This window comes from Protomyctophum bolini (genome assembly GCF_963924005.1).
Source record: "Protomyctophum bolini genome assembly, chromosome: 5".
NCBI classification, from domain to species: Eukaryota; Metazoa; Chordata; class Actinopteri; order Myctophiformes; family Myctophidae; genus Protomyctophum; species Protomyctophum bolini.
This window is the reverse complement of record NC_137866.1, coordinates 46300979-46315135: the sequence shown is the minus strand read 5'-3', so window position 1 is coordinate 46315135 and position 14157 is coordinate 46300979. Positions and strand designations below refer to the sequence as shown.

Genomic DNA, 14157 nt, shown 5'->3' with positions numbered 1-14157 from the left:
TGTGTGTGTGTGTGTGTGTGTGTGTGTGTGTGTGTGTGTGTGTGTAATGGGCATCTGGTTTCACATATTTGCTCTTTGTTATGTTCGGTTGATTTTGTTGGTATGAATTCAGAGAAATGTACATAGAGCCTATATTACAGAAAACATACACTAGTATATAGCCCTGATGGACTCCTGTCAACCATATGGGGTTTAAGTGCTTACGCCCTGCGCTGCAGTACACTGTCAATGTCACCCTCGTTCGATTAGGCTACTTGTCTTTGATGTTTGCACACAAGACACGCTAAAAGAAAAGAAAGGAGCACAGAGAATGTAAAAAAAAAAACACAAAAAAGGGAATGTCTCTTTTCACAGACAAATTATTTAGCCAAACTGGTGTTTGTTTACATGTATCTACTCACTCATATATTATACGCACATACCGGCAGTAACAGTACTTATGAAAACTAGGCATCCGAGAATGTACGTTAAACACCAACAATGGATTGTTGTTGTGGAGCAAGATGACTGTAGCACATTACTGATTGTAGCATTCCATTTTAGTATGAGTTTGACTCCTATTTGGAGGAGGAAGGCAAACATGATCTCATTCCATTACGCACAGCACTTCTTTTTCATGTTTTCATTGTCTTAAGTGTGTGTACTGCAGTTTTTAACAGTCCAAGCAATGATCTGACATTAATGGGGTACAGTATTTCACTTTAAAACACCTTCTGGGGTCACATATATCAGCAGTGGTTCTCAAACTTCTTCTTTTTTTACTCAGGACACCCCTTTAAATAACCTTTTGCATCCACAGCACCCCAAAATGATACTCTTAAGGTCAGGCACACTGCATTGTGTTTTCATATTGCAGTACGTGAATATGCAAATGTTTCCCCCTAAAATACAGTATGTCACGGAGGAAAACATGAAAGGGTATCAGTTTCCATTATAGAACAGACTGAAAATAACTTTATACTTTAACCACTTGAACCCCAGCATCCCTATATTCTGGGGGCAACGTTCACCAAAAATAGCTGCCTGGGATGCACACAAGAGCCAGAGTAGACATTAAAATGACCCCGCCGGAAGTGTTTTTTAAAGTAAAATATCCCTTTAACTGGGAACATAATGTACCCTTAGGGGTCTGTAACTCTCTCAGAGTTAAATTACCACGGATGGGGTCGCAGAAATAAGTTAAATAACAGTGGTATTTAAATGGGGGGTCCATGGCCTAATGCGTATCAAACTGGGGGGGGGGGTCATTGATATAAAAATGAAGTTGAGAGTCACTGTTGTAAAAAGACTCACAGCTGTAGCAACTGTGACCTGATGTAATTTCTGTTCCTGCACCATTACGTTCATGAGCCAATGACAGTGGTGGAAAAAGTACTCACCATATTTACTTAAGTAAATAAAGTATCAATACTGCAATACAGAAATACTCTGTTACGAGTATTTTATACAGAGTATTTTACTCAAGTACAAAATGATTGGCATCAAAAATGTACTTAAAATACCAAAGTAAAAGTAACTCAAAATGTAACTTAAGTACAGTACTTGAGTAAATGTATTTAGTTACTTTCCACCACTGGCCAATGATGAGTTCAAATGCCTCCCTTTAATGCTAGACGTACTGCATCGTTGCTATAGAGCAGAAACCTCTTATCTCCATATTCTAACTTTATTTTTTGTAAATTAACGTCCCTACTTGATCATACTTCAACGTCACACAAATGTATCAAAAGTGTGCAGATATACAAGCTCGAAACGCGACGCGGCATTTTTTCTTCTTGTAGATCTGCTACCTTTGCGATACTTTCGATTTTGAATCTTGAAGAGTAACAGTTTTGGACATACGAGGTTTCCACCCGACAGACGATAAACATACGGCATGCAGACGAGCAGCGAGTTGATGTCGCTCACACACGGATTGGCATTAAAGGACCACTTCACCACTTTTCAACCTATCTTCATCAAAGTCAAAGTCATACGATTTGTCACATACGTTACCGCAGTGAAATTTGTTCTCCGCATTTGACCCATCTCTTGGAGCGGTGAGCCGCAGCCAAGGAGCCGTGAGCTGCAGCCGTGCCGCGCTCGGGAATCATTTGATTAGTAGATTTGGCCCCCCCAATCCAACCCTTTGATGCTGAGTGCCAAGCAGGGAGGCATCGAACCCCGACCTCCCAGTTTCAGGGCGGACACTCTAACCACAAGGCCAATTCATATAATTGGTCCTCACTAATGAAAATAATAGCACACTTTTTTTCCTACTCAGTCTGTGTCTCATAGGAGGGCTGTGGGCAGTTCAGAAACCTGTCCATCAGTGACATCATCGATGGGGAATCCAAGCTAATAGAAACAGCAGGCTTTCTAGTCCTGAAAAGTTGTGATGCAAAAATGGAAGCCATCGTTCTATTTTTAAAACTTGTTAAAAAAAGAAATCTGCCTAACGATGATGTCACTGGTGGACGGGTTTCTGAACTGCCCACAGCCCTCCTATGAGACACAGACCAGTAGAAAAACATGGTGGTATTTTATCATGAACATTAGTGAGGACAAATTATATGAAGATAGGTTGAAAAGTGAAGTTGTCCTTAGGTTGGGTCTGTAATGGATTATAAGCACATTTATAATGCATTATAAGGGGCCTATAAGTGCTGTTCCACTGAGCTTATAATGCATTATGACCAGCACTTGTAATTATTTGTAAATCTTGTTATAAGATATTATACATAATTACTAAATAAACATTAATAATGAGTGTTATAATGCCATATAAGCGTATTAAAATGCATAAATGACCCAACTTTAATATATAGGCAGGCCTACAGTGTTTTGGAGCTCACTTTTGGAACTACTGGAGCTGCTTCACAGTTATAATCACATGTTTCACAGGTTATCTTTATCTTTGTTCTGTATATTTTTTGGAGATTTGCAGCATGATTGAAAAGAAAAATGAAAAAAAAAAATCTATGCAAGTGTTGCATGAAACCTGATTGTTTATTTTTATGGTTCCTTAGTACTTTAGTAAAATGCATATTATGTATTCTTTGATTCAACTTGTCCTGTAGTGATATATGCTTGATTTATACTCTGCCCTGCCATATCATATCTTATATGACGGGGTGTCGGGCATCAACAAATAGCCGATCTACAAGCTCATGGTGTGTTGAAACACCAAATCAGGTTATTAGTCTGGTCCATGGACTGTACTCAAGCCCGATTTATGTTTAGTTTGTACTGTGGTGGGAAATAGCAGTAAAGCTTAACCCATTTAGGCCTGACCTCGAAATATATCTTTTTTTAATGTATTCTTTTCTGAAAAACGTCATGTTTCTATAGCAGTGGTTCTCAATATTTCATGTCAAGGACCCCAAAAATTATATGTATTTGGCCGCCGACCCCCATCTGAAAATATGTTGTTCCAGGAACCCCCCCAGAAGCAAAGATTTGAGTTAAAATGTTCACCCTGTATATTCAAAGATTTGAGGCACATTTTCATGATTTTTCAAAAATAGCAGACCTACAAGTTCATAGCACTCCACTCGGTGATGCGCTATGAGGTTGTAGATCTATTTTTCAATACCTAAAGCATAATAACGCCAACACCAAAAGGGGTCCCCGCCCAAAATGGATTAAAAACGCATTTACAGCGCAGCACACATTGAGCTTTTGGATCTGGTGTACTTTTGGCATGTGACACCATTATATGACGGGACTATAAATTAAGCATTACTCTGTGTATAATACACCGTTATTATCAGTATATTATTCACCCCCCTGAAACAAACTTTATTTTTTAATATTAACTCAATCAATTCCCAAGAGGAACAAAATGCATTCATTTGTACAACATTCTAGAATATTGGGTGAATTGCCGAATGGAAGTTAATGGTTGATGCACTTTTAACTAATTATAAAAAGATAAAACAAACAGGTCTTGCCCCAGATGAAATAAATAACATTTGAGGCGTGCTAGCCCCTCCTATATATATTCAGCTATTAGTGTAGATGTTTTGTCTTAAACAAATATAAAATTCCCATTGATAATGAATGGAGAATTTACGTCATGTGTCTGAGCAAAGATAAGAGCGCCCCTCAATTCACACGGGTGTGAATTTTTATTTTATGTGAGAAAGAAAAAAGCCCTGCATGTTTTAGTTCTATTAGCTATATATATATATATATATACACCGGTATAGCTTATCTTTTGGGCAGAGTATGTTTTTCAAAAGCGGACCAATTGAAAATAATTCAAATTTACGAAGCACAATTTTTACAACAGTTATAATTTTAAGTTTTCCTGTCTTATTCTGTATGCAATACAAAGCCTAACATTTAAAAAGACTTAAAGAAACGCCTTAGAGACCATCTGGACTTCCTCTCTTTTCATGTACGTAGAAAGAAAAAAATAATTGCACTATTTTTTGGTTTTAGCTTTGACTGTTGCTTTGTAATGCAATAACTGCACTAAATATATCCATGTAACCACCAGACTACCACTGCGTGCTAGCGTGGTCAAACACGCCTCTTCCCTCTATTTATCAATACGATAGCTAATGTAAAATTAAAAAAGAAAGACATCAAGACATTTCCTGCCTGATGCTGTGTATAGAATGCTTTCTATTTGAAAATAGATTCACAAGTAAAAAAATATATATATATATGACTTAAGTGAAATAAATGACATTTTATGTACTTTTAATATTGTTGGTGTCCTTTCCATGTGTGTTTTGGGAGCACTCAAATATACACAGAATACAATTAGTTGTAATTAAAGTACTTTTATTAGTTACACTTCAGATTTGTGGCATCAACATCAAGAACAATTCGAAACCATTTGCTGCAACTTAAACTTTTAACTGAAAAGGAGGCACGGTCATCTGTTGATTCAGGTGAAGATGACAATGTCACAATGTTGTAATTCTATCCAAGTTGTGTTCCTTTCCTGCGAAAACTTTTGCGATGATTTTTAATCAGCATTAACCAGTCCTTTAATAAAGAGCTCGGGTTCTTTTTCTTGGAATCGTCGGTAGGTTGGTAAACTGCAGAACCTCCGACCCGAGGGGCAGCTGACAGGAGCAGAATTCACTTTTTAGTAGAAGTGACCTTCAGTGCAGACTTGGTCACCTTGCCACCAGAAGCAAGCTTCTTGTCCACAGTCTTGATGACACCGACGGCCACGGTCTGCCTCATGTCACGCACGGCAAAACGTCCAAGGGGAGGGTACTCCGCGAAGCTCTCAACGCACATGGGCTTGCCAGGGATCATCTCAACAATGGCGGCGTCACCAGATTTCAGGGCCTTTGGGTGGTCCTCAAGCTTCTTTCCGGAACGACGGTCGATCTTCTCCTTGAGCTCGCTGAACTTGCAGGCAATGTGTGCAGTGTGGCAATCGAGGACAGGGGCGTAACCCTGTCCGATCTGGCCAGGATGGTTCAGGATAATGACCTGGGCAGTGAAGCTGGCAGCCTGCATGGGAGGGTCATTCTTGCTGTCTCCAGCCACGTTGCCACGACGGATCTCCTTAACGGACACGTTCTTAACATTGAAGCCGACATTGTCACCAGGAGAGGCCTCGATCAGCGTCTCGTGATGCATCTCCACAGACTTGACCTCAGTGGTCACATTGGCAGGGGCAAAGGTGACGACCATCCCGGCCTTCAGGATGCCAGTCTCCACACGGCCCACAGGTACAGTTCCAATACCGCCAATCTTGTAAACATCCTGCAGGGGCAGACGGAGGGGCTTCCCAGTGGGGCGGCTGGGTGGAAGGATGGCATCCATGGCCTCTAGCAGGGTGACTCCGTTGGCATTGCCTTCCTTGCGCTCAACCTTCCAGCCCTTGAACCAAGCCATCTTCTCACTGGCCTCAAGCATGTTGTCTCCATGCCAGCCAGAAATTGGAACGAAGCACACGGTGAGAGGGTTGTAGCCGATCTTCTTGATGTAGGTGCTCACTTCCTTGGTGATTTCCTCAAAACGCTTCTGGCTGTAAGGGGGATCAGTAGAGTCCATTTTGTTGACTCCGACAATAAGCTGCTTCACTCCCAGGGTGAAGGCCAGCAGGGCGTGCTCGCGGGTCTGACCGTTCTTTGAGATACCAGCCTCAAACTCACCCACACCACCAGCAACGATCAGCACAGCACAGTCAGCCTGAGAGGTACCAGTGATCATGTTCTTGATGAAGTCTCTGTGTCCTGGGGCATCGATGATGGTGACGTAGTACTTGCCCGTCTCGAACTTCCACAGAGCAATGTCGATGGTGATACCACGCTCACGCTCAGCCTTCAGCTTGTCCAACACCCAGGCATATTTGAACGAGCCCTTGCCCATCTCAGCGGCTTCCTTCTCGAACTTCTCGATGGTTCTCTTGTCAATGCCTCCACACTTGTAGATCAAGTGACCGGTGGTGGTGGACTTGCCGGAGTCGACATGGCCAATGACCACGATGTTAATGTGAAGCTTTTCCTTTCCCATTGTTGCTTGAGTTTCGGTGTTGATTCACACAGCTGCCCCTAGCGAGGTAACAGAAAGAGAGAGTATTACTTTAGTGTTTTCTTGCAAAAGTGCAACATTAACATACATTTTAAAAGGTTGAATGTCATGCCCCTCGGGAGATAACGGCTATCTTTCAATGCCATCATGATGATGATAATATAGGGACGTATAGCCTCTCTGGTGTGTACACACACACACACACACACACACACACACACGGGGCTGAGGGCTCTCAGAGCGGGCAGACAGGGGTGTTGGTGACCGGGGGGCCGTGGGACTCAATTGCATTCTAACTAATAGTTTCGGGGGATTTAAAAAAAAAAAATTAAGTTAAAATATGGAAATTTCTACCTGACAACAGCGATACATATATAATCTGCGATATGTGACAGCATGAAAGGACCACTGATACACAGCGTGCACACACACAAGCCGCAATTTGCAACACTAGATTTTTTTATAATGGGATGAATCTAGAGTTGCAATACCCTCCATTGACTCCCCACTCATCCAATTTGGTTTGCGATCCACTTGTCTTAAACAACATTAAACTCACCAACATTGCAGCTGTAGTCCAAGCTTGAATTATCCTCTTTCAATCTGCCGAGCTTGTTTTTCATTCAAATCCACCGTAGACATGTTATGAGCTACTTTCTGTCAAGAAATTCTGTGCAGGTGATTCATTTTTTAAGTGCTGGAGTTTGGAAGCACTCGTCGTATGTCACTGAACGGTCCTGCATACCACCTGTTTCGAATTTGCACATAATGCAGGAGGCAGCAGCACGACCAGTTAACAAAAACGAGTGCTTCCAATCCAAACTGCAACACTTAGAAAAAGAATCACCTTCAGAGGATGTCTTGACATCCTCTGCGGTGGATTTTTATGAAAAATAAAATCAGCAGATTGAAAGAGGATAATTCAAGCTTGGACTACAGCTGCAATGTTGGAGAGTTTAACGTCATTTAAGACAAGCAGATCGCAAACACATAAGACCATATCTAACAGATGCAGCCAAACTATTCATGCATGCGATGACTTTTTTTCACATATAACCTACTGTTTCACAACCTGGTCACAGACAAATCAGACAACTTTAAAACCCATAGAATCACTTTACAGGCATTAAAAACACTGGATCAAAAGCCCAACCGTTACCACCATTGCCATATAGTTCAAAAGTACAACTTATTTAATTTTGACGGCTTTAAACACTTTGCAGATGCCTGCCTCATTTTTAAGATCTTAAATGGACTTGCACCTCCACCACTGAAACAGTTCATAGATCGAAGGGACAGTGGTGACAGAACAACAAGGGCAACTACCAGAGGGGACTGTAAAGTGCCAATCAGACGTAGTGTGTTTGGTAAAACAGTTGATGTATATGGAACTGCAATTCACATTAAATGGAGCTTAAATAACTGTTCTAAGTTGTCTCTCAGTTGAGCAAACATGTCAGGACACAGAGTCCTTTATAGCAATATAGGATTCTTAGAATAGCCAGTGGCCACTAACTAGTGACTCACAAACAAATGGTTGGGGGTTGTTTGTTTGCCGATAGCAGCTGCACCTATACTGTGTTCCTGTTGACCACTACCATATAAGGGGACAATCTTGGGACAGTGGGGGTTTTGGGAACCGCCTCCCATCACTGGAACAGTCTCCCTACAGAATTAAGAGAGACCTCCAAATATCTGACCTTAAAAATTCAACCTGAAAAGGTGGCTAAAAACAACTCAAATCTGTAATCATTAGTAACTATCAGCACTATTTAGTATTTATCACCGGTGTCATTTCTCACTTCACTTGCCGTTGTTCCGTCCCCGTTCCTGTATTGTATGGACGTGGTGTTGGGTGCTTGCACATAATGCACACATGGCATCAACGCATGCGGTGTTGTGTGCAGGCACACCACACTTTGTCTTTCCTTTTATCTGTATTTAGGGTGACCAGATGTCCCTCTTTGCGTGGGACAGTCCCTCATTTCCAAGACTTTTCAGGCGTCCCACAAATTGAGACCTTGTCCCACATTGTGACTGACAGGCAATATTGCATCAGTGTTCAAATGCCCTAATAGTTAGTCCCACATTGTGACTGACAGGCAATATTGCATCAGTGTTCAAATGCCCTAATAGTTTGCCTTCTGTTGTAAAGCTCTCTCATTGTCTCTTCCTGCAAGATGTGTTTTTAAGCCTGTTAAAATAGCATACAAATAAAAATAAAGCATGATTTTAAAACAAAATGTGAGACACCAAAGGAGTTTATACATGATAGCCAATAGGCCTATGGTCGAATATGACATCAAGGCATTTAATAGCAACTCAACCCCCGAACCCCGTCCCCCCATCCCACTTGTCCCACACAAGCGATACTTCTGTCCCTCAAATGAGCAGTTTCGATCTGGTCACCCTATCTGTATTGTATTGCGTTTTTGTATGGACGTAGTGTTGGGTGCTTGTATACATGCACACATGGCACCATTAACGCATGGTGTTGTGTGCAGGCACACCACACTTTGTCCTTTTTATCATTCATTTTTTTAAGAGCCTGCCCAGGGACTACAGATGAAATGTAGCTTCGGCTAACTCTGACCCATTTACATTGATGTGGAAACTGACATTTTGATTAATGAGCTTTGTCCCTGTTAAATAAATAAATAAACCAAATTGGATGAGTGGGGAGTCAACGGAGGGTATTGCAACTCATCCCATTGTTTAAAAAAAACCCAGAGAGTTGCAAATTGCGGCTAACACACGCTGTACACACACACGTGCTTTTTCCACGAACAATTATCACAATGATGATGTTTTGTTAGCCATATAACCAACCAGTTCAAGAAATTGCAGATTGAGGCTTTAACCGTTGCTTTTGAAATATCCGAGAACATTAGCGTAGGGCCAATATGACTTTCTTTCTTACAGTTACGCCAGAAATACGGTTGTTCAACACGCTCACAATTGGGACTTAAATGGGCGTCATGTTGTTTACTCACTTGTTGTCGATGCTGGTTGACGATGACTGCAACAGGTTGATTTATGGCAGGATTGTGTGAGTGTAAAGGTTCAAATAAACAAACAAAAAAAGTATTTCTTTCAGTTCAAACTGCGGTTTGTGCGATGCGTGCAAGCTGTTGAAAGACGGAGCCGTATCTGAGTACTTCCGCACACAGCTTCTTCTTTTTGTAGTTTTACGGCATCCGCACACAGCTGGGCCTGTGGCTTAATTAAAGGAAACCATGGTGCCATTTTCCAAGGCAACCAGTGGGGGCGCCATTTATTCACAAATATGTGAAATCAAATTAGATGGCTCCTACAATTAGGGTTTTATGGAAGATGCTTTATGAACATGTATTCTATAGTTTGACCACTTCATGTATTTAATCTTAAAATAACATAGAGTAGAGTTTATTTATTTTGGTCATTATAACAAATCAATACAGTGCCTGCTTTCTTTTTTGCAAAAGAAACAGACCAAAAAGGTGTAGGCTGAAGCCTAAGCTTATAGTGCCTACCCTTCTAAAAAGAAAATGGCTTTCATAGGTAAAATAATACAACAAAGCAAACAGAAGGGGAAAAAAAACAAGAAAACAAAACAAAAACAAACAAACATAACATAAAACAAAAACAAAGACAGACAGGAAAATACAGTTAACAGGAACAAGACAAAAAACAACAAAAACAACAAAACAAAACACAAAACGAGAAAACAAAACATCATATCATATCAATGTTTTTATGGTTCCTTAGTACTTTAGTAAAATGCATATTATGTATTATTTGATTCAACTTGTATTGTCCTGTAGTGATATATGCTTGATTTATACTCTGCCCTGCCGTATCATATCGTGTGACAGGGTGTCGGGCATCAACAAATAGCTGATCTACAAGCTCATGGCGTGTCAAATCAGGTTATTAGTCTGGTCCATGTACTGTACTATGGTTTGTTTGTACTGTGGTGGGAAATAGCAGTAGGCTACAGCTTAATAAAACGCATTTACGCACGCATTGAGCTTTTGGCTCTGGTGTATTTTTGGCATGTGACACCATTATTATGACGGGACTATAAATGAAGCATTACTCTGTGTATAATACACCGTTATCACCCCACTGAAACAAACTTTTATTATTATTTTTAACTCAGTCAATTCCCAAAAGGAACAAAATGCATTCATTTGTACAACAGTCTATAATATTGGGTGAATTTCCGAATGGAAGTTAATGGTTGATGCACTTTTAACTAATTATAAAAAGATACAGGTTTTGCCCCAGATGAAATAAATAACATTTGAGGCGCGCTAGCCCCTCCTATATTCAGCCATTAGTGTAGATGTTTTGTCTTACACAAATATTAAATTCCCATCGACAATGAATGGAGAATTTGTCATACGTGTCTGAGCAAAGATAAGAGCGTCCCTCACTTCACACGGGTGTGAATTTCTATTTTATGTGAGAAAGAAAAAAGCCCTGCATGTTTTAGTTGACTTATTAGCTAGCTATATATATATATATATATATCTTTTTTTTTGGCAGAGTGTTTTTCAAAAGCGGACCAATTGAAAATAATTCAAATTTACGAAACACAATTTTTAACAGTTATAATTTGAAGTTTTGTCTTATTCTGTATGCAATACAAAGCCTAACATTTAAAAATACATAAAGAAACGCCTTAGAGACAATCTAGACTTCCCCTTTTCATGTACGTATAAAGGAGAAAAAAAAAAGAATTGCGCTATTTTTTTGTTTTAACTGTTGCTTTGTAATGCAATAACTGCACTAAATATATCCATGTAACCACCAGACTACCACTGCGCGCTAGGGTGGTCCAACACGCCTCTTCCCTCTATTTATCAAAAGACATAGCTAATGTAAAATGAAAAAAGAAAGACATCAAGACATTTCCTGCCTGATGCCGTGTATAGAATGCTTTCTATTTGAAAATGGAGTAAAAAAATATATACAGTATATGACAAGTGAAATTACATTTTATGTACTTTTAATATTGTTGGTGTCCTTTCCATGTGTGTTTTGAGAGCACTCAAATATACACAGAATGCAATTAGTTGTAATTAAAGTACTTTTATTAGTTACACGAGCAGCTTTTCATTCCAATTTTCAGATTTGTGGCATCAACATCAAGAACATTTGCTGTAACTTAAACTTTTAACTGAAAAGGAGGCACGGTCATCTGTTGATTTAGGTGAAGATGACAATGTCACAATGTTGTAATTCTATCCAAGTTGTGTTCCTTTCCTGCGAAAACCTTTGCGATGATTTTTAGTCAGCATTAACCAGTCCTTTAATAAAGAGCTCGGGTTCTTTTTCTTGGAATCGTCAGTAGGTTGGTAAACTGCAGAACCTCCAACCTGAGGGGCAGCTGACAGGAGCAGAATTCACTTTTTAGTGACCTTCAGTGCAGACTTGGTCACCTTGCCACCAGAAGCAAGCTTCTTGTCCACAGACTTGATGACACCAACGGCCACGGTCTGCCTCATGTCACGCACAGCAAAACGTCCAAGGGGAGGGTACTCCGCGAAGCTCTCAACGCACATGGGCTTGCCAGGGATCAGCTCAACAATGGCGGCGTCACCAGATTTCAGGGCCTTTGGGTGGTCCTCAAGCTTCTTTCCGGAACGACGGTCGATCTTCTCCTTGAGCTCGCTGAACTTGCAGGCAATGTGTGCAGTGTGGCAATCGAGGACAGGGGCGTAACCCTGAGAGATCTGGCCAGGATGGTTCAGGATAATGACCTGGGCAATGAAGCTGGCAGCCTGCATGGGAGGGTCATTCTTGCTGTCTCCAGCCACGTTGCCACGACGGATCTCCTTAACGGACACGTTCTTAACATTGAAGCCGACATTGTCACCAGGAGAGGCCTCGATCAGCGTCTCGTGATGCATCTCCACAGACTTGACCTCAGTGGTCACATTGGCAGGGGCAAAGGTGACGACCATCCCGGCCTTCAGGATGCCAGTCTCCACACGGCCCACAGGTACAGTTCCAATACCGCCAATCTTGTAAACATCCTGCAGGGGCAGACGGAGGGGCTTCCCAGTGGGGCGGCTGGGTGGAAGGATGGCATCCATGGCCTCTAGCAGGGTGACTCCGTTGGTTTCTTTGTTATCCTTGCCTTCCTTGCGCTCAACCTTCCAGCCCTTGAACCAAGCCATCTTCTCACTGGCCTCAAGCATGTTGTCTCCATGCCAGCCAGAAATTGGTACGAAGCACACGGCGAGAGGGTTGTAGCCGATCTTCTTGATGTAGGTGCTCACTTCCTTGGTGATTTCCTCAAAACGCTTCTGGCTGTAAGGGGGATCAGTAGAGTCCATTTTGTTGACTCCGACAATAAGCTGCTTCACTCCCAGGGTGAAGGCCAGCAGGGCGTGCTCGCGGGTCTGACCGTTCTTTGAGATACCGGCCTCAAATTCACCCACACCACCAGCAACGATCAGCACAGCACAGTCAGCCTGAGAGGTACCAGTGATCATGTTCTTGATGAAGTCTCTGTGTCCTGGGGCATCGATGATGGTGACGTAGTACCTGCCCGTCTCGAACTTCCACAGAGCAATGTCGATGGTGATACCACGCTCACGCTCAGCCTTCAGCTTGTCCAACACCCAGGCATATTTGAACGAGCCCTTGCCCATCTCAGCGGCTTCCTTCTCGAACTTCTCGATGGTTCTCTTGTCAATGCCTCCACACTTGTAGATCAAGTGACCGGTGGTGGTGGACTTGCCGGAGTCGACATGGCCAATGACCACGATGTTAATGTGAAGCTTTTCCTTTCCCATTGTTGCTGAAGTTTCGGTGTTACCAATTCACACGGCCACACAGCTGCCCCTAGCCAGGTAACAGAAAGAGAGAGTATTACTTTAGAGTGTTTTCTTGCAAAAGTGCAACATTTACATACATTTTAAAGGTCGAATGTCATGCCCCTCAGGAGATAAGAATGGCTCTTTCAATGCTATCATGATGATGATATAGGGACGTATAGCCTCTCTGGTCCCCGCAGTGAACTGGGCATGTGTGTATACACACACACACACACACACACACACACACACAATTTGCAACTCTAGATTTTTTTATAATGGGATGAATCACAATTCCCTCCATTGACTCCCCACTCATCCAATTTGGTTTGCGATCTGCTTGTCTTAAACGACTAAACTCACCAACATAGCAGCTGTAGTCCAAGCTTGAATTATCCTCTTTCAATCTGCCGAGCTTGTTTTTCATAAAAATCCACCGTAGACAATGTTATGAGCTACTTTCCGTCAATAAATTCTGTGCAGGCAATTCTTTTTCTAAGTGCTGGAGTTTGGAAGCACTCGTCGTATGTCACTGAACTGCCCTGCGTACCACCCGTTTCGAATTTGCACATAATGCAGGAGGCAGCAGCGTGACACGTTAACAAAAACGAGTGCTTCCAAACTGCAACACTTAGAAAAAGAATCACCTGCAGAGGATGTCTTGACAGAAAGTATCTCATAACATCTCTACAGTGGATTTTTATGAAAAACAAGCTCAGCAGATTGAAAGAGGATAATTCAAGCTTGGACTACAGCTGCAATGTTGGCGACTTTGTCGTTTAAAGGAGAATTCCATGCTAGAATGCTTTTTTATCTTTCTTACTTTTCTTTGTAGTTGTTACATCCCCACCAAAGAGGTCCA

The 14157-nt window shown here is 41.7% G+C and overlaps 2 protein-coding genes across 2 annotated transcripts; both read right to left on the bottom strand.

Annotated features, from left to right (window-relative positions):
- Positions 1-4768: 4768 nt before the first annotated feature.
- On the bottom strand, positions 4769-9634 carry LOC308315490 (elongation factor 1-alpha-like). The gene is made up of 2 exons (XM_080763504.1): positions 9480-9634; positions 4769-6506 (listed from the first exon to the last, which is right to left on the bottom strand). Exon 2 carries the CDS (start codon positions 6466-6468, stop codon positions 5077-5079), a length of 1392 nt encoding a protein of 463 aa, XP_080619630.1. The 5' UTR covers positions 6469-6506; positions 9480-9634; the 3' UTR covers positions 4769-5076.
- A 1973-nt stretch (positions 9635-11607) lies between these two features.
- Positions 11608-13330, bottom strand: LOC308315890 (elongation factor 1-alpha-like). Its single transcript, XM_080764143.1, has one exon. It carries the CDS (start codon positions 13272-13274, stop codon positions 11877-11879), a length of 1398 nt encoding a protein of 465 aa, XP_080620269.1. The 5' UTR covers positions 13275-13330; the 3' UTR covers positions 11608-11876.
- Positions 13331-14157: the final 827 nt, after the last annotated feature.

Excerpts from the sequence above, each read along its gene's own strand:
- LOC308315490 (XM_080763504.1), bottom strand. The coding sequence starts at position 6,468 with ATGGGAAAGGAAAAGCTTCACATTAACATCGTGGTCATTGGCCATGTC.
- LOC308315890 (XM_080764143.1), bottom strand. The coding sequence starts at position 13,274 with ATGGGAAAGGAAAAGCTTCACATTAACATCGTGGTCATTGGCCATGTC.